The sequence below is a fragment of the Triturus cristatus genome, chromosome 5_2 (assembly GCF_964204655.1).
Source record: "Triturus cristatus chromosome 5_2, aTriCri1.1, whole genome shotgun sequence".
In the NCBI taxonomy this organism is placed as follows: Eukaryota; Metazoa; Chordata; class Amphibia; order Caudata; family Salamandridae; genus Triturus; species Triturus cristatus.
Window position 1 is genome coordinate 617,724,699 of NC_140588.1, and position 27,628 is coordinate 617,752,326.

Below are 27,628 nucleotides of genomic sequence, written 5' to 3' on the forward strand. Positions count from 1 at the left end.
TTGAACCGGACTGGACTCGACTCGGGACTTCGGGAACTGGTGGGCCTCTGTATACCTCGGATCTTGCTCTCTCAGCTAGGCTCTGGTCGGGATACTTCGCACTTCTCACCGCCTCGTCTGGGTGTTGATCGCAGCCTCAGTCGCCCCCGCTTGACCGGAGGGAGATACAGGAAATCCTGCTGGTACGCGTTGTTGTCCGTCCAGCTGTGGCAGGAGACCGGGCCTGCAACGCACCACCGGCGCGTGAGATGAGAAAGTGTCCCTATTCGGGCGCCATTCATGTGGTAAATAATTTAATTACCGGGACTTAATTTGATACAGAAACATAATAAAATAGCTCAGTAAATAAGAGGCAGAATCCGTGGTATTAGAGGTTCGGAATGGGCTTTATTCCAATGGTCGATTATAATCGGTTGCTCCAAGTTCCATCACCACGAAGGTTCAGGAAGTGAAGTACATACGTTATTGACAATCAATTACTTTTATACAATAGGCATTACAGTGAAGTGAATACAAGAGGCGTAACAATTGATAGCGTTAATAATATATTCATATGTAGTAAAAATAGGCGTAACTGGGAGTGATTTAAAGAACGTCATCAGATGTGATGTCATAAGAGGGTGGTTCTATGAAAGAATTTCGCAATGTCAGCAGGAATACTTGGCAGAAATGCGCGCGCAGCAGCAGGACGTGTAATTGACGTGCAACTAGGGGGTGAAGGGGACTTGACATTTAGCTCTACATGTGGCGACAGAAGTCTGGAGGGTCAAGTCAACCTAATCCCAAATCATATCTAACATCCCATGTTTAGAGAACTATGTTATCCAAAAGAGAGGTCTCTTTAGAGCAGAATCTTATTCTATACTGACTATACTGACTGTTAGTGCGTGTACAAGCGTCTAAGTGTCTACACTAGATGCGAGGACGGAAATCTTCCATAGCAATAGGGCTATGAATTACTTTCATAAAGACAGAGAAGCCGGGCCTTTGCTCGGTAGCTGGAAGAATGTTTACTTAAACTACTAGACAGGAATGCATCGGGCAGGGAACGGAGCAGATAATTTCGAAGGTGAAATACAGTTTTTGGCAGGCAGCGGGCTGATGTCAGACTTCGTGAGCCGCGCAGGGAATGAGACAAAGTTCATGGTCACAGATGCAGGCTCAGACTGGAGCTTTTAGAGACAGAAGGCAAGAAGAGTTTGATGACAGAATCAGGGCCTACTTGCCTGGACTGCAAAATGGCATAAGTGAACTATATAAAGCCGGTGGCCTTTCATACTTAGGAATGGAATATCCGGCCTATTCATGGCGGATCTGACAGAGGACATGTTGACGGTGGACGCACATGTGTTTGCGTCTTCATAACTGGAACTGGAGGGAACATACATGTATTTGTGGTTCATACATGAAACCGTTGGGGTCCAAGATAGGGGACATAACTGATCAGGAAAATCCATATTTCCAACTTAAAACGCGCCACAGGGCGTGTTTGCACACTTGTCACCTCGGGCCCCACCCCCTCCCTTCACCACTGTGCAAACGCGCCCCGTGGCGCATTTTAAGTTGGGGGATAAAGTCCTCTTGAATCCTGAGGGTCCCTGGGGTCCAACTAGCCCACCAGGTACCTCCAGTAAGCACCAGAGAGCTGCGTTGCAGAGAGGTGTAAAAAGGGGTGTGGCCTCTGAACACCTCTCTGCAACGCAGCTCCCTGGCACTTACTGGAGGTTCCTGGTGGGCTAGTTGTCCCCCAGGGACCCTCAGTATTCAAGGGGAATTAGTTCCCCACCTTACAACGCCCCAGGGGGCGTGTTTGCAGAGTGCTGCAGGGAGGGGGCGGGGCCTCTGGCACAATGCCGGTCTTTTTTTTAAATGTTTTTTTTACAATGGGTGCTGTGTGGCCCCCCTTCCTTTCCTATTTTATTGGCCCCGGGGACCCCATCCCCCAGGGCATGGCCAGTGTTTTTTTTTTTAATTAAATTATTGGAGGGGGGCTGCGTGGCCCCCCTCCTCTGGCCATTTATGGACCCGGGGACCCCATCCTCCGGGGCCGGCCTTTCCGTGTTTTTTTTGTTCTTTTTTTATAATGGGTCATGGGGGCCGCATGGCCCCCCTCCTGGGCCACTCATGGCCCCGGGGACCCCATCCCCGGGGCCTGGCCTCTCGTTGGGGACCATGGGGGGGTCCCCAATTCCCCCATGGTCACGCCGGCTCCCCGCCTCTGGCAGGAGCCGGCATTTCTTTTCCACACAAGAAGCTGCTGACATGCAGCTCCCCATGTGGAAAAGCAATCTGGTTTGGTTTTTGGAAGAGTCCTTGCTCTCTCTTCCAAAAACCAACCCAGAGTTTGCAATGACAGGGCGGGAGCCGCGAGGCTCCCGTCCTGTCATTGCAAACAGCAGTGTCTGGGGGTGGGCACCCCGGGACACTGCAGGAGCCGGCCCTGGGGGGCGGCGGTCCCCAGGGCCATCACTGGCTCCAATGACAAAGCCCCAGGGGGAGGTGGCGGTCCCCGGGGCTTGGGGGGACCTCCAAGGCCCCCCCACAGATTTAAAAACAAGCCCCGGGGGGTGGCGGTCCCAGGGGCTGCGGGGGTTGGCGTGTGCCCCGCAAATATTGTTGCAAAGCCCTGGGGGTGGCGGTCCCTGGGGCAGTGTGGGGGGTTTGGGGGCCCCCCACACATTATTTTTCAGCCCCCGGGACCTGGCCCACCCGGGGGCTTCAATTAAATGAAGCGCGGGAGTCCTTGCTTAGTTTTTAAAAATATTTTCATGGCCGGATTCGCACACTTAGCGTGAATTCGGTCGATTTTTATTTAAAAAAAGAAGCTTTTTTGGGCCCTGGGGGTCCTTGTGGGACCCCCTGAGCAGGCCTAGGGGGTCAGGGTGTTTCTACCCTGCCCCCTTTTCTTGTTTTGCGCCTTAGTTTTTCTGTTTTCTTGTGCCTCGATTACTGAGGCACAAGATGGCTGCCAACACTTCCTGGTTTGGAGTGTTGACAGCCAATTAGCATGAAGCTCGTGATCGGGAGGGTGAGCGGATCCACCGCGGCCATAGATATCACTATCTTTATTTTTTAATCCTCTCAGCAACTACTGAACGGATTTACACCATTTAAGAAAAAAAGGGCGCTTTCTGAACCAAGGGCTACCTTTTCGCCAAATTTGGTGTAATTCCATTCAGCAGTTCGGGCTGTAGCCGTGTCTAAAGTTTCCTATGGGAAATAACATAGGGAAAATGCGTTTTGGGACCCCCTTTTTTCTCGGCCCACGCTTGGCGAATCACCCCCAATCTTTCGGGATAGGAGCTAACCTGAGTGCCCCACTAGTTTTGAAAATTTCGTGAAGATTCGTCAACCGGCGCCAAAGTTATTGGGAAAACAATAAACGCTTTTCCTAATGAAACTAGGTCCTAACTATAAGTACCTACTGGCGACTGCCAGTAGGTAATATATATATATATATTTACTAAGTATATATTTACTAAGTATATATATACTTAGTACATTTTTAAAAAAATTAGAAAATCATGGTATAAATTCGAATTAATATTTTTAATAATAGTTTTACATTATATATGTGTATTGTATACACATATATATGTGCCTGTTTTTTTAAATAAGTATATATATATATCGTGCAATATTATTTAAACATGTTCAAATTACATTATATTACTGTAATATGTTAAAATATTTAAGATTTACTATTTTTAACCATGTGTATATATAGTTAGGACCAATTTTCCATAGGCAGAGCATTTTTTGTTTTGCTTATAACTTTGGCGTCGTTTGATTAATCTTCATGTAATTTTCCAAACTAATTCTTTGTTCATATCAGCTCCTATGTGGGAAGTTTGGTGGTGATTCATCAAGGGGGGTGCCGAGAAAAAAGGGGGGTCCCAAAACTTGTTTTCTCCATGTTAATTTCCATAGGAAACTTTAGACAAGGCTACAGGTCGAACGGGTGAACGGAATTGCCCCAAATTTGGCAGGGAGAAGGGTCTTGGTCTAGAAAGCACACTTTTGTTTATTTGGTGTAAATCTGTTAAGTAGTTTTGGAGAAATATCAAAATTTACAGATATCGATATTTGGGAATTCTGCCATCTGATTGGCTGAGACGTACGAGCACGAGCTTGCTGTTTATTGGCTGTGAGTGGTGCGAGCGGTTGCAACTAGGAAGTGTTGGCCGCCATTTTGTGATTCCGTTGAAACGAGTAAGGGGGAAAAAGGGCAAAAAAAGTAGGAAAGGGGAGGGTAGGAGCACTGTAACATCTGTGGGGTGTTTAGGGTGTGCTATACAGGGAGGGTGAAGCAAAGTATTTAGTTCTACCGGTGTGAAAGTGCTGTTTTGCTGAGAGTGAGAGGGTGCTGAGGTGAGGTGCCGGTACACTCCGGGATCAAAGCGTGCGCCTAAACCGTGAGCTGAGTGGTGTAAGCTGATGTGGTCTGGGCGCTGTAGCATACTGGCCGCTGTAGGATAACAGTGAATGCGGTGTTGGTATGCGTTTAGAGAATAGCGGGAGTGGGAGCAAACTACTCACTGGTACTGGTCTGAAGACTCGGGGATGAAACTGTGAGCGTAAGCCGTGAGCTGATTGCTCTAAAGTGATGTGTGTGGGTGTTGTAGGATACTGGTCGCTTTAGCATATCTGTGTAAGTAGTGTTAGTATGTGTTTATACGATACAGGGAGTGGAAAGCAAACTACTCACCTCTACTTTCTGAAGACTCGAATGCAGTGTTTTAGGAAGCAGGAATAAAGAAATAATCGTGAAGAATATAATGCAGAATGTTGCAATGCCACAGAAGAGCAATGGTGAAATCAGGTGTGTCTAAGAAAGTGGGTGTGTGTAATAGGAAGGAGGAATAAAGAAATAATTGTGAAGAATATAATGCAGAATGTTGCAATGCCACAGAAGAGAAATGGTGAAATTAGGTGTGTCTTAGAAAGTGGCTGTGTGTAATAAAGCGATGGAGTCTGAAAGTTATATAAAGAGTGTCTTTATTTACGTGCCATAAATGGATCCACTGGTGCAAGAGGCAAGGCATTCAGTTGAGGCAAATTCCAATCGCTTCTGCTGTATTCAAACGTAAGCTCCTGCATCAGTGAATTCCACATTACATGTTACAGTTCCATGTGACATAAACAATACCTATTACACTTGAATGACTCGAAATTCTATAATGAAAATAAAGGTAGGATACGATTAGCACATGTATCCTTTAAGAAAAGAAACGAAACAAAAAAAATTGCAAAGTGTAATCATCAAACTTCTTCGATACCCTGGTACTCCTTTGTTGTAACACAAAAATTATCAACAGTAGAACAGTCGGCAATCTCTTGTACGGTAGATTCAATTTGGTGCGTGTCAGAATTGGTACTAGTTCTAGTCACATCGGAACTTTGATGAGGAACACAAAATTGCACACTATGGTACCCTTCTCGTCAAACCATACATTATTGTCTTCAGCTCTTACAAAAAAAAATTCTTGTGCAAAGAGCTAAGACACCGAGCTGAGGCAAACTCCAACCGATTCTGTTATATTCAAATCTGAAGCTGCTGCATTTGTGAATTCCACATTACATGTAACAGTTCCATGTGACATAAACAATAGCTATTAGACATGAATGACTCAATTCTATAATGAAAATAAAGGTAGGATACAATTATCACACTGTGCCAACCAGTTCCTAAACAATGTCGTGAGTAGAGGCTGAGGATGAGTAAATTTGTGTGAAATAGCTTCGTGGATAACAGGCAGGCAGAGAGACGTGTGCACAAAGAATAGAGATGGTTTCAAAATGGATGTCGGGTTTAGGCTAATTTAGGAAGTAAATATAGAGTATTTGGATAGGCCATACATCACCCATCCCTGGTTAGACTGGAGACGTAAGGGGTAATAATGAAAACAGAGTTAAAATGCCTGAGCATACTTAGAAAGTTATTATATGAAAATAGTTCAATTGAAGTGTATTAAAAAAATTGAAAGGAGAAACACAAAACAGTTGGTAAAAATCAATCCAAGAAGAACGTGAATTTCTTACAAGTCTTGGAGATTGCAGTCTGGAAGTTTTTCAGCGGCTTGAGATGCGTAATGTTCCAAGAGGTCATTGTTGCCATCGTGTGAGAAAAGGGAAGCGATCCAATTCATTTCTTCGAAGGGACAGTAATGTTCCTCGAATGTTGGAGTGGCAATTTGAATTGGCAGGCAATCTGCGATGTTGTCAAAGGTCGTACGTTGCTGTAGATTTTTCACGGCTGCGCAGAAATCCCATTCCGCCACGATACCTTTTTGCGTTGCATCCGCCATTGCTCTACTGCCTGAACAATCGAGTTCATGGTTTTCAAGATACTCCATTACCTGCTGGATATTGGGAGCGATTGTTGGGATGTTGGCAAGGCATACATCCATTTGCCAGTCGACTGGGCAAGTTTTGCAATAGAAATATGGTTGCACGCAGATGGTATATGTGTAAATAAATGTCATGTTGTAGCTGGCTTCGATAATAGATAGAGGCTGGCAGCCGAAAAGTTGTTCCATTTTTTCACAGTATTGATGTAGCTTCGCATAGAGGTGTATTCTGTCAGAGATGCTTGTTACCACAGGGAGCACAGTCATTTTTTACAAGCAAAAATAGTAGTAGGATGGCCGCAAAGAGAGCGAGAATTTTGGGCACTGTTATTCCAGAGATGATCGAATGAATGAAGTGTGGTATTATACTAAAAACAGTTTGAAAGGTTGTGAGAAGGAGAGAGAAGACCGAATGAAAAAAGTGTGCCAGACCTTGAGTGTGAGAAGTGTTGAAAATTGGGTAACAATTCACAAAGTGTAATGGGAGGTTCGAATTTAAAAGGGACTGTATTTTACTGGAAGTTCGTGCTATCTGCAGGTGATACATTTATTTTTCAGAAGTGAGGGACATTTCTGTTCTGAAGAAAAGCGCTTTAGTTTGGTTAGTTTAATGAAATCTGTTTGCAAAGTAGGGATTCAAGGCCAAGTTGAAGTTTGGGAGTTAGTTTGTGTGGGTGGGAATAGACATTGCTACAGGAAGTTACTCGGTTTGAAACAGTAAGGACATAAGGTATGCCACCTCACATTCCGTAGGAGTGCATGTTATTGAGAAGCAGATAACTGCCGTTAGAAAGCTGTGTGAATGTTGGTGTGATTGTGGGAGTTGGCGTGCTTTCAAGAAAGCAGTCAAGATTGGGGGCTGTAAGCTTAGAAGTGTTGTGCAGTTGGAAATTCTTGCATAGTAATGAATGACTGCCATTGTGGTCACAGTTTGCACCTGTGAGAAAAACTTCTGTATGCTCTTTAAGACAGCGATATGTAAATGGGAGAAACCACTGCTCGTGAATCAATGCGCTACCTTATATAATCGTATACAACATGACAAACAACATGTACACCTATCAGACACAACGACACTACGTACTGTGGGAACCGTAGCTAGCCATGTACACAAAGCAAACATGGCATAGCACCTCTGTTACACAATGCAGAATGCGGGGAGACATGGGAGCAAAGTATGTGCGAAGGTGGCAAGTGGTTCTCGATTATAAAAGTATACAAAGCAAAGTGTTGGGGGGAAGTGCCGGATAGACTTGAGTATGCAGAGCACACACATGTACATGTGAACATACACATACACTGATGGTCTATTGAGTGAAGTAGATAGTGGACGGAACCATAATAGTACAGTCAGTAGGGAAGATTTCAAAAACATAGCGCGTACGTGTCCTCCCCCCCCCCCAAATCTTTAGCGTAGTGGGCTGGCTCGGCGTACGCAAGGCTAGCGTAGGGGTATGAATAAAAGGCACGTTTCTCAGGGTATGGTTCTCTTCCGGAATGGCGAACGTGTCTGCCAGGTCTGTGCAGCTTACACCACCACGAGGTTGACCTTGTGAGTGAAGGTGGCTGCATGAATGATGCTCTCAGCCTGCTGGTACTCAGAAACCGTCGTGGCCGCTGCGACGCACATATGCCCCACAGTTCACCTTTCACTACCACATTATGTGAAAGAGGGCCCACCACGTGCAGACGGAAGCTCCTGGGGCGAGGTCTGCGAGGTCGGAAGGTTCCTCAGATCAACGCTGGCTACCGCGACACAGGCACACAGCGTTCAGTTTGTGGCCTAGCAGCGTGGAGTGCTCTGTATACTACTAACACAGTAGTCAAACAGGTACCAACAGTGGAACGGTGTCTTGATCCCACAATGGACGATGTTAGAACTGCATCTGAGAGTGGAGATGAAGGTACTCTCTTGGAGCAGGTGCAACCAACTCTAGGTCACAAGAGTGGAACGGTGTATTGATTCCAGAATGGACGCTGTCTGATATTACTTGCTAGTGGGTGTTCACAGAACTCCTTCTGTTCACGTGCATCAGACTCTGCTTCTGTAGGTAATTTCTGCACATGATTATTGGGCTTGGCTGACTGCAGTGGCTGGAGTACACCGTGCTATAGCAGGTCCGAACAGTGAAACGGGGTCTTGATCCCACAATGGATGATGTTAGAACTGCATCTGAGAGTGGAGATAAAGGTACTCCCTTCGAGCAGGTGCTACCAACTCTAGGTCCCAACAGTGGAACGGTGTCTTGATCCCACAATGGACTATGTTAGAACTGCATCTCAGAGTGCTGATGAAGGTCCTTCCTTCGACTAGGTGTAACCAACTCTAGGTCCCAACAGTGGAACGGTGTCTTGATCCCACAATGGATGATGTTAGAACTGCTTCTGAGAGTAGAGATTAAGGTATTCCCTTCGAACAGGTGCAATCAACTCTAGCAAAGGAAATTCCACCCTCGGAACAAGGGAGGAAGATGTCACCTGCCGCCTGATAATAAAGGAGCGGCTCTACGTCTCCAGACGATAACCACCACAGCCTGAATTAGATCGGGGGAGAATACAATACTAGACACAACATATCAACAAAACGGGTAAAATAAATACAAAATTTATTTGAAAATATAGTACATGAATTTCAATAAATTTTCGAAAAACATTTCTTTTTTTATATTACTTTTTTTTATAAATATGCTGGAGCAGGTCAACACAAAAACATAGATACAACAAACATGAATAAATATTAAATGAAATAAGCAATTTTATCACAACTAGTTGGATGGTAGAATGCACAATCTGTCATATCCCCACAGAGAGAGCTCTAGACATTAAAATATACAAATACAAACACATATATTTACATCAATCACACCAATCAAACACTCCACATTCTCGCATTCAACAAATGAAGCAATTCATATAGAAAACATATGTATAAAAAAAGAGAGGACGGAAAAACAAGAATAAATGTATAGGGCTATAATACATATAGTATGTATTACAATGGTGTATAGCCCACTGGTTCCAGTCTTGCACGGTACCGACGCGCGTTTCGGTGCTAGGCTAGCAAGTAGCCATCACCTTCCTCAGGGCACTAAATAGGGAAGAGCACTGAAGTGGGGAAGACCAAGGAACACGGAAAATCTTGCAGGTGTATACTGAATATACCCTGGATCCGCATCTACATAATTCAGAAAAAGAGACTGCTCCAAATACTCTATAAAACAAAATATAGCATAATTAGAGGCACTCCCCCTATGATACATAATGTTATAGAAAACTAAGCCACGGTTTCCACAAACTCCTCACCTAAAAAAAAAAAGAATAGTGCACAGAAAACAGCACGCGTGTTGATAGATACCAAACACCCAGAAAGATCCAGGAGCAACAAGACGCCCTAAAAAGGTGTAATAAAGAGTAAACCATAAGATCAGTGAGTCCCAAACGAGATAGATCTGGCATCACTGTTTATGTATAAGTAAAAGATCTGACAATACCAGTACCAAAACAAATTTAGATGTTCACTTCCAATGGATAGACAAAAGAGAGAAGAATAAAATGGAGAAGAAAAAAAATAAACAAAAAAGCAGCAAACATATAGTCTGACTCACAGAGTATCCAGTAGATAAGAGCTCAATAGATGCTCATAATCTCAGCAGGAAATGTTGCATAATAGATCAGACGTTGGTAAAAGGCCTATTCAAACTTACAAAGGCCAAACAATGCAATAATCTATAAAGAAGCCAAAAAATAAGGAAAGATGGTGAGCACAAGAGGGGCCAAATAGTATGCAAGACGGATAGTATCCATTCAAAAGTTCAGCCCAAAGTGGCTAAAGTTTTACCTGAAGTTAGAAATATCCCCCGAAGCGTGCGAAGCTCCACACAACACAATCAGAGTCAGGATGTCCTTGTCAGAAAGGTACAGGCCTTTAGACAGCAAATATCTAAGCAAGAATCTGTAAAGATCTAAAAGGACCAAGGTAGACTCCAGCGCCAAAAAATACAGAAACGTCGCAGTGGTTTCTTGGACAAACATACACCACAGAATATACAAAAGAAGAAAAGGAGGTAACAAGATATATGCTGATATCTGTTGAAAAATGGCAAAGAACCAAATGCTCAAATAGCGTGAACCAAATAAAGCCCAAAATAGCAAATAATCAAGGACTATCAAAAAGCCAGGAGTCTGGATTCTTACCTACTTCCAACACGATCGTATTGCCGAATCGCTCTTCTTGGGATGCCAACCGAAGAAAGATTACTCGATGGGTCCCGTAGACCAGGAGAACTACAGCATTCAACTCCTGGAATGGCGGCAACAATAAACACGTCCCGGTTATAGAGGAAAAGAATCGGTGTTCGTGTCCAGGAAACCTTCAAAGCAAAACGAAAGCAGATAGGCTGACGCCGTAAACCAGTCATTTATTGGCTGGTCGGCATTACGTAATGGAAGACAATCTGCTGACAAACACGGAACACGCTCGAGATAGACAGAGGAGTAAAGACTGTAGTAATAGACAAATTAGTCCATGCAGAGTAGCAGTCTAGGGAAAAATTGACGCCATATTGGAAACATAAAAAACAAAATCCAAAACAACGAGAATGATAACAAATATAAAAGGGAAAGAAAACCACATATACCCAAGCGAAAATAAAAATAAAAAATAAAACACTACAGCAATATACTCTCAGTGAGAGGTGGAAAAGAAAGGCTCAAATTCGAATAGCTTGTTCCCAAGGTGTGTGCTCATTCAATCCTTGCCTTTCAGAGTCAAGAAAAAAATCAAAAACACCTCCCTGGTCTTACGAACTTTGCTGCTATCGAGGCCTTTAACAATAGTCATTTTCTCTAAAACTGTCCATTTCAGGTCCTTCTCATCATGTCCCATTTGTTGCCAGTGATGAACCAATGGAGCTGATGTCTTGGAGGTCCGAATGTTCGATTTGTGCTCACCAATTGGTGTTCGAATCTCTCTACCAGTTTCGCCTACATAGGGGAGATTGCATGGGCACATTATGCAGTACACTACATTCGTGGTCCTGCAGTTGGTCATTAGGTTTAATTTAATATGTTTACCTCTGATGTCAATATGGTCGGCGACAATCGCATTGTCGCACGCCTGACACTTACCACCTCTGTGGTTGCCTTTAATGGGAGTATCTCCCGTAATAGACTTCTGTAGGAATTGATCAGTGGTATTAGATTTAGCCTTCACTAAAAAATTCCGAAGATTCTTATTTCGTCTAAAGGCAAAGATCGGTTTAGCAAGCTTCGGAGTATCCTCACGAAGATTGAGCAAATGCCACTCAGAATAGATAGCTTATTGAATTTTTTGATTCAAATTCGAGTGGCGGGTCACACAAACCATTGTAGATGAAGCAGTCCTGTAGGAAAAGACATTGCTGCAGTGCGCTCTGTCCGCACCATGCATACGCGTCATCGCAGGCTCCGCACACGCTTTTTCTTCCTTCGCTTATGACAAACTGTGTAGCTGAAGTCCACCTTACGTAGCTGTGGGTCTTTGGTGACCGCTCTCTCTGGCCTACACTGCAGACAGCAGTGTTCACAATTGAAATCGAGTCGCTATTGCAGATGATGCAGTGTTGATGGCAACAGACATTGCTGCTAGTACGGCCTGCTCGCAGCACGCATCATCGCTGGCTGTGCACATGCTGAATGCTTTTGATGTGGCTATCTGAGTGCACTAGAACTGCTGGACCCTTTATGATACAATCTTTTTGTGTATTATTTCAAATCTATCGCCTGTGTCTGAATATAGCACAAGTTGTGGCTCTTTTACAATATAATTTTTTCTGTGTTATTTTACATCTACTGTCCCTACCTTACTGCAGTACAAACTATTGACTCTTTTATTATTGAATATCTGTGTTTGATCCAATGATTACTGTTGTAGTTGATGCTAGCAGCAACCATTCTCTGAGGGCTGGTTTACTCTCACCGCACAAGCATCCATCACAGACGTCGCTGGATATGTGACCCTGGTAATAAAAAGGAGTCGAGCGCACGTGCCCGTACCCAGTTCCACTATCTATCTGTGTCCGTGTGTTCATTATCTATGGATGATAGTGCCCCTGGGCCGTACCACATTACATTGTGCTGTGGATAGCGTATGCAAGCACGTTACCTCTGGCAGTAGGGAAAACTTCAGTTATGTAAGTTTTAGGTGTGTGCCTATCACAGGTGGACGGCTACTTTACATTCCATGAATATTGATGAAGATGATGGTTGCATGTGGTGTGTAGTGTAAGATATGTGTATATAGCAAAACGTTTTCAAAAATGCTCTCTAAGCAGAAGAGGTGTGTCTCATCAAATGCTATAGAGAGAATGGCGAAAGTGGGTGGAGTTTTCCAACTGGTGGAATGGGAAATGTTATGAACCAATCAAATGCTTTTTTTTAAGGTCACATGGCAATCGCGCACTCAGCGTGCAAGGAGACCGCACCCGATGCGATTTTGAGAAAATATATTTACTATAATATAAGTTTATTACAGTTAGAAATATATAAATGTTTAAAATATTTTAGATTATCGCTTGCTCTCATATACACTTTAAAGTTATGTAGATATAGTTTTGAGACATAGAAAAAAATGAGGGAATGGCGTACCTGGCGCGGGACCATATGTCTATGACGTAACACAGGGCCTGGCAGCGTGCAGTCGTCTCATACGCAATGCGCAGCAGGCGCGACCCCAAACATACATGACGTAACGCGCGGCTGGGTATTGCGTACCCTGTCGCATACCAAAGTAGCAGCTGGTGCGACCTCATACGTATATGTTCTTACGCGGGACGTGGTGCCACCAACTCGTCGGATACGAAATGCGCATCATTTCAATATGGCGGATAGGATTCGCGTGCTGATGGAGCTTGGTAGACTACTGGTACGGGACTCTAGTTTTCTCAGAAAACTAAAAATTATATAGATTATTTTTTTGAAGATATAAAACATTACATAATTTTTAAAGTTAAAAAAAGGTTTATAGAGTTCCAAAATATTATAAAAAAATGTAGAAAAAATATAGGTTTTATAAATATTAAAATATGAAATTAACATTTAAAAAACCTTCGAAATTCACTAAAAAACATAGGTTTTACAGACGTTATAGTTAGGAATTAGCATTTAAAAAACCTTAGACATTCACTGAAAAAAAACGTAGGTTTCAGGGACGTTATAGTTAGTTGTACATTTCACCCATAGAAAACCATAGAAATTCCCCTGTTATAGTTAGTTGAGCTAACTATAACTCGCGCCCCCGCAAGGAACTGCTGATGACATCACATATTACATCATTCATGACATGGTCAGTGACATCACTGGTGACATTACTGATGACATCTCAAATGCTTGCAATGCACAAAGTGATCTGCCACCAAACACTATGACTGATCCTGGAAAACAGTATGAACTATGACTATCATACAACCGGCTGTCATCTTGGACATCCTTGCTAAAGTCCATCCCTGCAGGTTCCAATCATGTCTCCCACCAACTGCAAGACTAGACATTGTGAAATCCTTTGGATTCTGGTAGCATAACAGATGCTACAGTGATGGTCTGTAATGCAGACCATCAAGGTAAATCTCTTTCCTCTTTTTTCTCATGTCCCTGCCAAGACTATATAGAATGGTCACCTCTGTCGATTGATGGTTAGGCAATATCCCACCATCACACTTAATGAACAACTGCCAAAGTCGGTGTAAGAGGCCCACTCTAGTCAGAAACACAACACCGAAACACTTCCCACATAGGCCACACTGCGAATGCAATATCCTCCCAACCAGGTTTTTCATTTTTTGGGCTGTTTTATATAGCATGAACTCGACCCAAAGGTACTGGAGTGCTTTACATGAGCACTACTTAAATCACACTAGGACACATTCATTTAGGGCCTGATTATGAGTTTGGTGGTGTGGGAGCGGGCCGCCATGCCAGCGCCCCACTCGCACACTGCCAAACTGTTACACACACTGCCCTCCAGATTACAAATTCATACGTGGTCTAGCAGGTGGTGCTTGGGCAGTCCCATGGCAGTGCCTTTTAGAAAGTCTCTGCAATAGAAGTGCCAAAGCACTTTCCTGAACGGCATGGACTGTGACGTAGTAGTATGCAAGGCGGTGCAGGAGCGGCACTGCCAGCATATTGCGGCCTCAGACCGTCACACCAAGGCCAAGGGATCACGGATCCCCAGTGGAAGTTGCGGTCCAATGGCGGTCTGAGCACCAAAGTCATAATACAGCTGTCAGACCCCCGGTGTGCACGGCAACCGCTATGCAACCCCAGATCTGGAAGTCCATGGACAGCCATACATGGAAATAGGCCCTGGGTGAATTGCGAAGAATCACAGAATGTTGAGCCAACGCTGAGGCTCAAACCCAGTTCCCCTGTTGCAAAGTCGGCATCTCTGGTTGTTACGCCAAGCACTCTTACGCTGTGTAGCATACTACCTGTGCTGTAGTGTACTTTGGCACCTTACAAGAGGTATGTGGGACCACACAAATGCAATTACAACTCTATTGACAAAATCCACAAGGCTGACAACCAGGACTTTGACAATAGATTTATGTAAAGCATGAGCGCTTCATGATGGAGAAGTCCAAGACCATAACAGTGGTAGAAAAATCATGAAGCTTTAAGGGCATGGAGATCTCTGACTGCCATCATTCTGTAGACTGCCGTTAGTTCACAAGATTTATTTGAGGTATACAATGAATTTTTGTTTTTAATTCATACTTATCGTGCATATCCATACATTGATAATAGGAAAACAAGAGTGAAAGTTAGAGCATGTAACCAAAGGCAGTATCACTAGCTTTCGCTGTGAAAGTGACTAGAACACCTCTGAAGAAGTAATGGAAAGTCACATATAGGTATTTCCAAATAACTGCATAGGGATGTCATGGCTCAGTGGGCATTTTTTGCCACAGAGGGAAGCGTTCTGAAAAAACAGACCTAGGACTCCATTACGATGTCAGGCAGACCGCCACCAACACGCTGTCGGTGGCGGTCCACCTGACAGACAGGCCTTTGGTCCGAACACCGCAGTACAATGCAGGAGGTTGGATTGCAGAGGTGGGGGGGAAGACTGCCACCTCCAACAGGATCTAAGATCCTGTCAGGGTAGCAGGTGGAATTGTATCCCTTGCATGGCGGGGGTGCCTGCGCAGGCACCGCCGTGGGGATTGCGATGACCCTTTCTGACAGCCTTTTGGTGGCAGTCCGACTACCATGAAAAGGCTATCAGAAACGGACTTTGGGGGCCCCAAGCAGGGCCCCCGTGGGACACTGAAAAGTGGCCCTGGGGGCAGATGTAGTGCCCCCACACACATCCATGCACTGTGTGCCAAACACCATATGGTGCCTGGCACACCGTGCATGGATATGCAGAAAGTGCACTTTAACACTGCAGCTCGTTCTGTGGCCCTTTTCCTAGGCAGCAGCACAAGTCGCACTGTTAAAGTGCACTTTCCAACCGCCAGCACAGTGGTCCCATCGTAAATGGGCAGTCGGACTGCCGCCTGCTTGTTGGGCGGTCTCCTGACGACTGCGATAGTGGGCGGCGGTCCGACCGCCCACTATCGTAAACAGTGCCAAAGTGCCTGTCTATTAATACATTCATAGTATTAGACACTCTATTTTGCTGCCATGCTTAATAAAAGAATGAGACATCTTGCATCAAAGTGAGAAAAAAGTTATTCAAAAAAGTTAATAAGAATCTCTCAGTTGGACCTGTAGTCTTTTTTCAGCTTTTTATCACACTAGTCTCCTCTGGCTGTGGTTCCTGCCTCATTCTTCCTTCTCACAACCCCTGTTTCCCCACTAATTCTCCTATTCATATTTTGAAGTAATTACATTTTACAATATCTGTGCACACTTTAGTATCAAGGCCCCTAAGTAATTTCCTCCCAATTCCAAGGCATAGATTAACATATAATTCTAGCCTCTTGCACCCCTTTGCTTTCATCACACATAGTTTCTTCTAACCCGCTGTCTTTACATTCGCCCCTAAGTCATGAGTCTTGTTGGGCAGGGTCTTTGAATGCTTTGAAAGCTCTAAACTGAATGCATCTGAACTAGGGCTCGACTAACCAAGCACTTCCTGGAGAGCACCAGACGTACTGTTTGCTTGCTTGGAAATACTCACGTGACAATTGTAAAGTGTATTGTTGAGGTGGAAGAAACTATTTTGCGGCCTAGAGTCAAGTGAAGGGTTCCATGGACAACACATATGTGAACAGGAGCTTAGCCCCTCATGAAGTGTAGATACTGGAAGCTGGAGCATATAACCACATGGAAAGCACTAGTGTTTTCAAAAAATTTGCTTTTTTCACTACAGGATCATGGGAAATTGACCACAAGGACATCACCTTCCTGAAGGTGCTGGGAAATGGTCAGTTTGGAGTTGTGCAGTATGGGAAATGGAGAGGCAAATATGAAGTGGCTATCAAGATGATAAGAGAGGGGTCGATGTCGGAGGATGAGTTCATCGATGAAGCGAAAGTCATGATGTAAGTAAAGTACCACTGTTGTGTAGAATTAAGTAGAATTGGCTTAAATGGAGGCAGAGGTTTTTCAATCCAAAACAAAAGCCTCTGCACATTATCCTGACTATACCTAAGTGGAACAAAAAATTGACTGTAGCCGCCAGCAAGTAACAATGCCCTTCTAAAAGTCCACACTGCAAACCCTACCAAAGTTCAAAAATAAGCACTGGCAAAGCCAATGGGTCTGGCTTACGCTGTTGACCTTTTGGCTTGGCGAATAGGTATTTCATTTGTTTTATGTATGAAGGCATGAACTGTATGAAACCAAGCATTGTCTGAAAGCCAAAATACACATCTAAATGTATTTCTTGTAAAAACACATATTGAACCAGCAAGCCCTGGCAACCAAAACAACTGATTATTGTGAGGATAAACATATTGTGCAAGAGGAGAATACTTTCACTCACAGTCAGTTCAGCCAATGCATGAAGTGGGCTGACCCTGTTGCCCATGCTCTATTCTGTGGTGGGTGAAAGCAAAATGTGAATGAAAATATAAAGTCCTATGGATGAAGAGGGCTTGCTAAAAAGCTAAGTACGGAAGTGTTTATAGTACACATATGTTATCTCAAACAAAATGTGTAGCCAGACCTAATAGTACTTCAGCAGCCTTCCATTTTTCAGTTTTTCACCTCATCGTCATTTGCCCCATCTACATATCAGACACAATACGTTTAACAGTGGGCTATTGTACAGAATTCAACTATGCCCACCCAACTGGCCTTAATAATTGACCTAATTCAGCTGCCACCGACGTGACAGGATGCTTAAACTCCCACCCTCACTGAGAGATGCACAGAAACAAATGTGTAAATTTGCACACACATACACCCTTAGGCACAACTGGGGTTCACTTAATGGAACTATGTGTTTTTAGAGAATATAGTAGTGATATTGAAGCAGTAATATTGGTCGCTTGGCACTATTATAACAAGGTGGCAGAGCTGAAAGGACCACTATTCTTTTATTTATGAATATGTATATATCCACATAAACGTGGGAACTACCCAGAGTTCTTTCCTTCTTTGCATAATTTACACAGCACTATGCCTGAAAGGGTTTGTTTGATATATATATATACAGTAGGGGATACTGTCGAAACACGTTACAGCACATTAAACAAATAAACTGACTTGAAACTCGAACTATAATATCGGTATCTAGCTGTTGGAATTTGAAACGCTGGAGTTGGTTGTGGATATATATATATATGAAGTGTAGCAAATCCATAGCTCGTAAAATGGCATAAAGAAGAAAGAAGCCCTGACCATGCTGGTTTGTCTCAAGAGTCTACTAGCATTCTTTCTCCCCCATAGTGTTAAACGAAAAGGTTGAAGCAGACTAATGCATCCAGCAGTGGGAGCAGAGAAATGCACATGGATACAAAAATATCACTACACAGACCAAGGACCAGCATATATGAACCACCACCTGAACTTCCACCAACCATCCAGAAACTTTCGCTCTGCCTCCTTCACCCTTGCACGGACACCACGCATCCGCTGTAGCCACATCGAAGGCTGCTCCTTCTCCCACCTTGCCGCCAAGTTCTGGAACACCCGCCCCTCCACCACCAAAAATCACCCTCACTGATGGACTTCAGGAAAGGACTCAAGACCTGTCTCTTCGGCTAAGCCCAGCATCCCAGGGCCTGGATATCCTCATGGGTGATAAGCCATGTTTTACAAGTTCTAATTGATTGATTGTTTGACTCCTATAATGTTAGCCCCATTTCGTACGCACAATTCAATAGACTTGAACAGTCTGAGTTTACCTGCTGGTACACACCACTTTGATGAATTGGTGTTTCCTACAAGTCTCATGGGAACCAAGGCCATGTATCTGCCCAGTCCACCTCCCCCTACCCACTTCCCAACAACCACAGTCTCCAAACCTCTTTATTATGCCCTCGCATTAACACAGTCACCCTGTTTGAAGCAGGATCAGGCATCACCTACCCTAATGGCAATTATTTCGGACAAGTGAGTGCTTCAATTTGTCTGGTGTGGTTACGCTCTTCCAGCCCTACAGAGCCTGTCACCCATGCTACCATCCTCATATCAGCTGACAGAGGACCACCTCTCCAAAAGCCAAAGAAGCTATTCAGAAGGTGCCAGCATCAGAAGTAGGTTGAGGTTGCTATTCCTGCTACTTTCTGATGCCAAAGAAGAACCACGGCCACCACCCTATCTTAGATGTGCACCCTCTCAACCCCTTTCTGAGGAAGAAGTTAAAGATGTTAACACTTACTTAAGTCCTGTCTGCATTGAACCCTGGATACTGGATGCTAGTGTTGGGCCTGCAGGACACCTCTTTGCACATTTCAGTCCTGCAGGACCATCAACTCTACCTACAGTTCACTGTGGGCCAGGAGCATTTTCAGCTCACTGTGCTCCCTTTTGGTCTCACCAGTGCCCCATGGAAGTTCACGAAGGTGATGGTGGTGGATGCAGCTCTTCTGCGGAGGTCGGGGGTTCCAATCTTCCCCTACCTTGACGACTGACTGCTGAAGGCGAGCTCGCCCCACACAGTTTTCTCCCTTTTCCAGACTATGGTGGACCTTCTGCATTCACTGGGGTTCCCTACCAAGATGCTGATGTCACATCTAACTCCTTCTCACGCGCTCCTTTTCATTCTGGACTTGGTGCAATTCCATGCCTACCCTCTCGATCGGTGAGTCCAGGATATTCGGGCTATGATCCCGATGTTTCAAACTCAAACCCGGATGTCAGTGAGACTGACTCTGAGGCTGCTGGGGCTGATGGTCTTCTGAATCCTGCTGGTGAAGTACGCTTATTGGAATAAGTGGTGTCTGTGGTGGGAACTGAAATCCCAGTGGGCGCTGCACCAAGGGAATCTTTTGACCTGTTTCAAATTTCGAAGGAGGCTGCCAAACCTCTGTAGTGGTGGTTAACGGACCATGATTGAGTGAGTGGCAGACCCCTCTCCCTTCCTGACCCAGAGCTAACAGAGTTGACCAATGCATTGCTTCTGGGCTGGGTGGCCATCTGGGAGAGGTATAGATCAGAGGCTTCTGGTCTATGACAGAGACTCAGCTTCATATCAACCTTCTGGACCTGAGTGCAGCTCACTTGCCAAAGACAGTTTTCCTACCTTCCATCAAAGGGAAGCTGGTCCAAGTAGCCACAGTCAGCACTACCAATATCTGGTACTGCAACAAGCAGGGAAGACGGGCGTTGCAGCATCTGTGCAAGGAAGCTCTGAGCCTTTAGACATGGCTGGAAAGTCAGGACATTTTCCAGGTTGTGCAGCACCTTGAGGGATCGCTAAATGCCTCATGGACTATGAATGGCATCTGCAATAGGAGAAGGCTCAAGGTATCTTTCAGGAAAGGGGAGAACCTTAGCTAGGTGTGTTCACCACTGCAGAGAATGCGCAATGTCAGCACTTCTGCGCGCTGGAGTTTCCAAAGTTGCTGTAGCTCAGAGACTCCTGAATGCCTTCCAGCCGTTACCTCTCCTTCCCCGAGTTCTGAAAAAGATCAGAACCAACCCGGACCAAGTCATCCTGGTGGTTCTGGATTGGGCAAGGGGAGTCTGGTATCTAGATTTCCTGAGCATGAGCATCTGTGCTCTGACCAAGCTGCACTTTCAGGATGATCTAATGTTGCAGCAACAGGAAGGTTCCAGCACCTGAATTGTGCATGCTCCACCTTCATGCAAGGAGATTCAGCTGTGTCAGTTGAGAGTATTTACCTCCCATCTGAGGTCAGTGATGTCATCTTGGCAGCCAGGCGTACATCAGCAAAACCTGTATACGCATGCCTTTGGTACAAGTTCGTGGCACGGTGTGCTGAAAAACACCTTGACCCATTTTCTACCCCCTTGTTCGAAGTGTTGACGTTTGTTTTCTCCTTGGTACAGCAAGGCCTTGTCTCTGCTTAGTACAGACAACTTCAATCACTGGGTCACGTTTTATATCCAGACTTTGTGTCTCCTGACCATTCACTCTTAACATATAATAGCTACAAGTAGGAACTATGTGTGATTCCTACACTTTATTGATGTCATTTTCTTTTGTAACATTTATTGTACTTTGATTTAAACACTTTTATGATTTAGAGAGAGCGAGAGTGAGTGTGTGTGCATGCGTGTGTTTGTGTGTATGTGTAATGGAAAGCACTCTGAAACCCTACACTTGGATAAGTAGCTGTATAAATTACATTTAAAAAAGTAGCTGCATTTAAATAATTAATTATGTAATTACTCATTCACACAGATACATCTGTCATTCTTACAGTTCATGCACATCTCTTACATAATGAAAAACCTGCCTCCAAGGCATAGTTTCTCTAAAGTACTTGTGAAGTAATAAGCTGTGTGGGATTTGCTACCTTCCATTACATTAATGTGTAGGTCTTAAAATCGAGATGGCACCCAGCCAGGATGATACTTCTCCTGAAAAAGTATATCCAATGCACTACCCTATCTCATTCCGTACCTCTATCAATATCTTTAATCTGCATATACTTACCTCCTTTATGCATCTATATACTTTCAATGTACTTATGGATCTATATATTTAGCACTTTCTTCTAATGTAGCATTTCCAATGCACTACCCTGTTTCTCAGCCTATACTTCTCTCAATATATCTTCTAGCCCAACATTCTGACTCCTTTCAAACTTCTTTCTACTACTCTTTCCAATGCACCACCCTATCTCTCACCCTATACATCTATCATTACATCCTCTACACCCACTCTCTCATTTATCCCAAACCCCATACCACTACTATGTTCCCCAAAATAACCCTTTCTTGACTCTCTCCTACTCTACCCCTCCTTGCATCATCTGACACTTCTTTTACTATACCGATCCCCCACAACAAACCTTTCAAAACTCTCCCTCTGACTCCTCCCCTCCAAAAACCCTTTTTACTCATCCAAAAGCCTCCTCCTACTGCTATGACCTAAAAAAAGAAATCCTTCACTCGTCTATCCCTCCACTATCCTTTTCGATCAAAATAACAGACTAACATGTTCGCTTCTCTAATTCCATATTCCACTATACTAATTCACCACTAATCCTTTATGGGTTCCAGAGTAGTGTGCTACACGCCAACAAAGCGTTTCAACACCTCATCGGGATTACAAGCGCTATATAAATGCAAACCTTTCTCGCTTTTTTACCCATCCCCAACCCTTCTCAATCCAAATAACTGACTAACATATCCACCACTCAAATTACTTCATATTCACTATACTAATTTTCAACACTAATCCTTTATGGGTTCCGGAGCAGCCTGTTATTCGCCCGAAAAGCGCTTCAACACCCCATCAGGGATAACTGGCGCTATATGAATGCAAACCTTTCTTTCCCTTCTATTCCTCCACTATCCTTCTCACTCCAAATAACTGACTATTCTCTTCCAGGGGATCCTCATCAATAGTCATAAGCACTGAATATTCCCACCCATATGCTTATGACTTTGATGAGGATACCCCTGGAAGAGAACTAGGATTACACGTAAGTAACTTATCCATATCCACACTCAAATTACTTTCACATTTCAACATACTAATTCACCACTAATCCTTTAGGGGTTTCCGTAGTAGCGTGCTACTCGCCAAAAAAAGCGCTTCAACACCCCATCAGGGGTAAGAAGTGCTATATAAATACAAACCTTTTTTCCTCTTCTATCCTTCTGCTCTCCTTCCGAATCCAAATAACTGACTAACATATATACCATTTAAGATTTACTTGCATGTTTCACTATACTAATTCAACACTAGTCCTCTATGGGTGCCGGAGTAGCATACTACTCGCCGATAAGTGCTTCAACGCCTCGTTAGGGGTAGTAAGTGCTATACAAATGCAAATACAATACAATACAATACTTAAACAAAAAAGGGCTGATGGTCCTTTAAATCAGGCTTTTGTTTTGAGCCTAGCTGGAATCAAAAAGCAGAAAGCCCCCTGGCCACCTGCAGGTTGTTGCACCAATGCAAAAGTAAGAAAACCTTCCGGATGCTTCTGAACTGTGTCCTGGTGTCAAATAATTACACCATGTCACGTGGCCCAGAAGCAGCCCACTGCTTGGTGAATAGAGTACTTGCAGAATGTATTGAACATAGTATAACTATGAAGAGCAAATGCAAATAGAGGTGTCTTCCCTTTACAGTTTGAGTTATTTAGGGACGGAAGGAACGGTTGTACGCTAAACTGATCCCCAAAGTCCTAGTCTGATCTTAACACTGAGAGGGAATGTCTTCAAAAACAGGTAGAAACCAGCCTACTGATGAGTTCTATTAGAGGATGCTGCTAGGGTTCAAATTTGGTGATGTTCCAATTTAAGAATTTTTTGTTCATCAGTGCATGCAAATGAAGCAGGCTTAGAAAACTAATAGCAGGATCAACTTAATGAGCAGCAGTCAGCCTGTTAGAGATTTGGAAATTGTAACCATAAAAAGACAACCTTTAATGAGCATCACCAGGAGTACATATAAGGACAGACTTAATGGTGAAAGACAACAGTGCTATTTTTGAGCCTAGAGACCCCTCTCAATTTAACTAGGTAGGAGAGGCAGAACTATTACCATCCTAGGAAATTACCTGTATTACAACAATCTACTTAAATACCTATGCCGTATGCAAACATCCTGGTGACTTTAATCAGAAGTGGATGTAGATGTTAAAAGCAGCAGGGCTTGCCAAAAGTTTCAGCTTAGTCATATTATCATTTCTTGCCATGTGTAGAATTTTGCATTTAATTATAAAGCAGACTTAAAACAGTACCTTCCACGAGGAGTGACCAAAGGTTCATGGCATCATGGCAAAATTCATCACTTAGCCACTTATGTAAATCTTGATGTGTTTGAATGTTTTTTTTTGTTGTCAAGTTATAATCATATTCAAAACTACTGCACTTTATACATGTTTGTCTACTGTATATATTTGTGTTGATTCATTGTGGGAAGTATGTTGCAATGTCAAAGTCCAGTTTTTTATGTTTGTGGAATTAATTTTCTACGATATCACTATATGAAATTGTATTAATAAAAAGGAATTTTAATGAAATTTAGCGTACACTGAGTCTGTAATATCATGATTGTTCTGGAGTAGGTCTTGTCATAAGCTTGACCATTTGTTGCCTAAGGGTGTTATTTTTCAGAATTGTATTTTCCCTGGCCTAGGAACTGTTAACAATAGAAGGGGGTCCTTTATCTTGACATCAGTCACAGGACCTCCATTAACTGCATTGTCAGGATGGAGTCATACAAGTTCTAGTGCTATTCCTCACATGAAGGCCGCCGCCACATGCACTATGCCAGTGACTCTCCTGCAGTGTGTTTTGTGCCAGCCTGTCTCTGGAGGTGGTACTCATTGCATGGGACTCAGGCCTCAAACTAAAAAAACGGAGACAGTATTCTATCTGTGTCCAGCATCTATGATTCTGTGCCTCTCATTTACTGATCACCTCCAACCCATATTTGTGTTTTATTATTAGAGTACATCTCTCACTCTCTCTCTCTCTCTCTCTCTCTCTCTTTTTGTTTTTTAAATTATGTATGTTAATAAATGAGCCTGTACTTTTTTCCTGCTAACCCTTTTTATTTTACCTGTACGTAACTAGAACATCAATCCCTCAGCCTAAATGTTTTCAGTCATTCTCCTTTAGAGTACAACAGTTTATATGTTCATAAGTTAAGTCTCATGGATTTGTCTGTGGGCAAGACTAAGAGCTCTTAACACATAGCACATGGTGAATTGTCTTTCATAAATACAAAGTTCTAGAGCTGGTTTTTTATGTCTCATAATAAAATCAAAATGTATATGTTTTAAACGGAACCAAGAAAGGACTGTTTATTTTGTGGAACATTTACATTCTAATTGTGTGTGGCAATTTACTTCCTCCTCCCGCTTTTAGGAACCTCTCCCATGAGAACCTTGTGCATCTGTATGGTGTGTGTACCAAAGAGAGGCCGATCTTCATCATAACCGAGTACATGTCCAACGGGTGCCTTCTAGACTACCTGAAAGACAGTCGCCGGCGTTTCCCCGCCAGTGAGCTGCTGGAGATGTGCAAAGATGTATGTGCAGCCATGGCCTACCTCGAGTCCAAACAGTTCCTTCACCGAGACCTGGTAAGACACCAAGAAAATACTTCAATAAAAGACCAACATCTCAATTTACCACAAAGGGAAAAGATAGCTGAAACAATAAATTATAAAATAGATTGCTACAGAGATGAAGGTTGTTTTGTTACCACGCCACTGATGGTTTTACATTCTTGGATGGCATTGGAATCACCTTTGCGAAGGAATGCACAGTTGTCCCATGTGATAGAAAATAGTAGGTATAAATACAACGCTGAGTGATTTTGTTGACTTCCCTATTTCAAAAAGGCCACACAAAATTCTAATACCTCCATTACGAATACCCCAGTGTCACATGTGATAATTTTCAAAACTGATAAAATCCAACACCACTGTGTTTGGATTTTATATGGTGCTGTACTTCATGCCAATTCTTAGTTGGCCCCTCAAAAATGGGGCATAAAATGTGAAGTTGGTGATTACTGCAACAAAATTTTCATGTTACAACATTTACTATGCTGTTTTCCTCCAATAAGTATCAAACATTAGACCTGCTGATATTTTCCAGAAAAATTGTAATACTCCAAATTTCAATATGTGGTGTAACGAGCTGCTACACTCATTCTTAATTGCGGCCTAAGAAGTCTAAATTCTACCCATTGGCCCACTATTTAAGCAATCTGAATGTCAAAGCAATAATCAAATTGAAATTCTAACAAGCACAAAAACATGAATACTATGGAGCTTTCTTTTTAGGTCTGGCGTCAGCCAAGAATTTTTGATTTTACTAATATTATATGTTTAATATTCTTGCTTAAAGGGACTTTCGTCCACCTCTCTTAATCCATTGGTCTGTGGTTGTGTCATCTTATCTATCATGTGGTCTAAACAATAACTCTAAATCTCGTTCTTCAACATTGTCAGATTCTTGGACTTGCTGCCTCCAAAGATCTGCCACCTGTCTCCAGATGATTTAAACATGCTCCCCACCAATAAAGACTCGCATTTGTCTCCAGAACATAATCTGGACATGTACTGAAGGTAGCTTAGTCATTATAGGCATCGAAATCGTCCAGCCACCAACGCAACTCCTCTTGTACCTCTAAAGAAATGGCAATCTGATCTACAAAACACAAACCCTTTCGTAAACTGCCTGCCTTCAAACTTTTGTAAAGCTCAGTGATGAAGGGGTCCAGGGAACACTGCCTGAATAGATGATGAAAACAAACCAATAATTATTGCTAAATTCCTCAGTGAAATTAATTCTCTTTTCAAACCGTGTCTTAACTCTGTCTTTATTTTACAACCTTCTATTCTGGTAAAGTCAAATGTGCAAGCATGGCATTCACCTGAATCCAAGGAATTCCAAAACCTGACAAGGAATTAATACTGACTTCTCCATGTTGATCCTAACAGATTCCTCAGCAACTGCATCTGTGTCCTCAATTCCTCGTGATCCTGAGACATCATCAAAAAAATCATCCAACTATATTATGAAACTAATTCCCCTTTCTTATAGAAATGCAGCTACTGGCCTCAAAACCTTCCTAAAGCACCTGGGAGCTGAAGCTAAACCAAGGGGAAGACACGTAAATTGATAAAGGCCTCTTAACCACCTGAACTGGAGATACTTGCAACAGGCCTCTTATACTGAGATCGTAAAGCAGGAGTCCTTTGAAATGTCTGTACACAAGAAACCAAGTCAGATGTTTTAAAATGATTACATGGCGCCAACCTCTGTCCTTCTTCTTCACCAAAATGATTGTACTCACAAAGGTTAACTCTTCTTCTGTCACACTTTCTGTGGCACCATTATTTAACATATCTTGAATCTCCAATTCTACCAACCTCTGTCGATCCTATGCAAAAACCATTTCCAAAGGTTCTGCAGCCTGAAAAAGAACCTCTCTGAACTCTATCACATATCCTTGTACAGCATCCAACACCCATTGGTCCCTTGTCAAAAATCTCTAATTTGCCACAAAACCTTTCAAGCGGCCCCCTACCTTTTCTTGGAAAGAGCCAAAAGACATCTTTGTACTTACCTTGGTTTGCTCTCCCTCTAGTTTCCGTCCTCTACCAAATCTTCCCCTTTGAGGATAGAAACCAGTGGCAAACTAGAATATTCTGGAAGTCCCACCCCCTTAGGCCTGATAATGAGATTTGCTGAAACTGCGACCAGAGAATCGTTCGCTTGCTCCGGACCTCCCAAAAACGTGTCCTATAAACACTCCTCTCAGAGAAGACTGAGCCTTATCTAAACTTGTAATAGAGCAAATATTTCGAAACCACATTACATGACACTTTATCAGTTTAGACATGAAAACCTGAATTTGCACATTGTACAAAATATACAAAGTAATAAAATAATAGAGACAAGTGAAGTAACAGCACTGTAAAAGCATGCTTGAAAGAATTAGAAAAGGAGAAAATATATTGCGAAATAGTTGTAACGCTTATTAATAGATTTTCATAACAAGATTACTCATGAAAGATGTTTTATTATTCACGTACAGTTGAAAATTACTTAATCTAAATATGAGGCCTGTTCTATTTGCTTTCATTGCAAATGCATTGTAAGCCGATTATGGTGCAATCGTGCAATAAAATTAGCTAGGAAGTTGAAAACTTGCAGAGGTGACAGTTGAGACCCTAATAA

The 27,628-nt window shown here is 43.1% G+C and overlaps 1 protein-coding gene across 2 annotated transcripts in view; it reads left to right on the plus strand.

The window, feature by feature from the left end:
* BTK (Bruton tyrosine kinase) overlaps positions 1-27,628 on the plus strand; it is a 555,678-nt gene that overhangs the window by 474,574 nt on the left and 53,476 nt on the right. For both annotated transcript variants that reach the window (XM_085607704.1, XM_085607705.1), the window contains exons 14-15: positions 16,705-16,876; positions 24,801-25,017. In XM_085607704.1, coding sequence (XP_085463830.1) covers positions 16,705-16,876; positions 24,801-25,017 — 389 coding nt within the window. The remainder of the gene's footprint in view (positions 1-16,704; positions 16,877-24,800; positions 25,018-27,628) is intronic.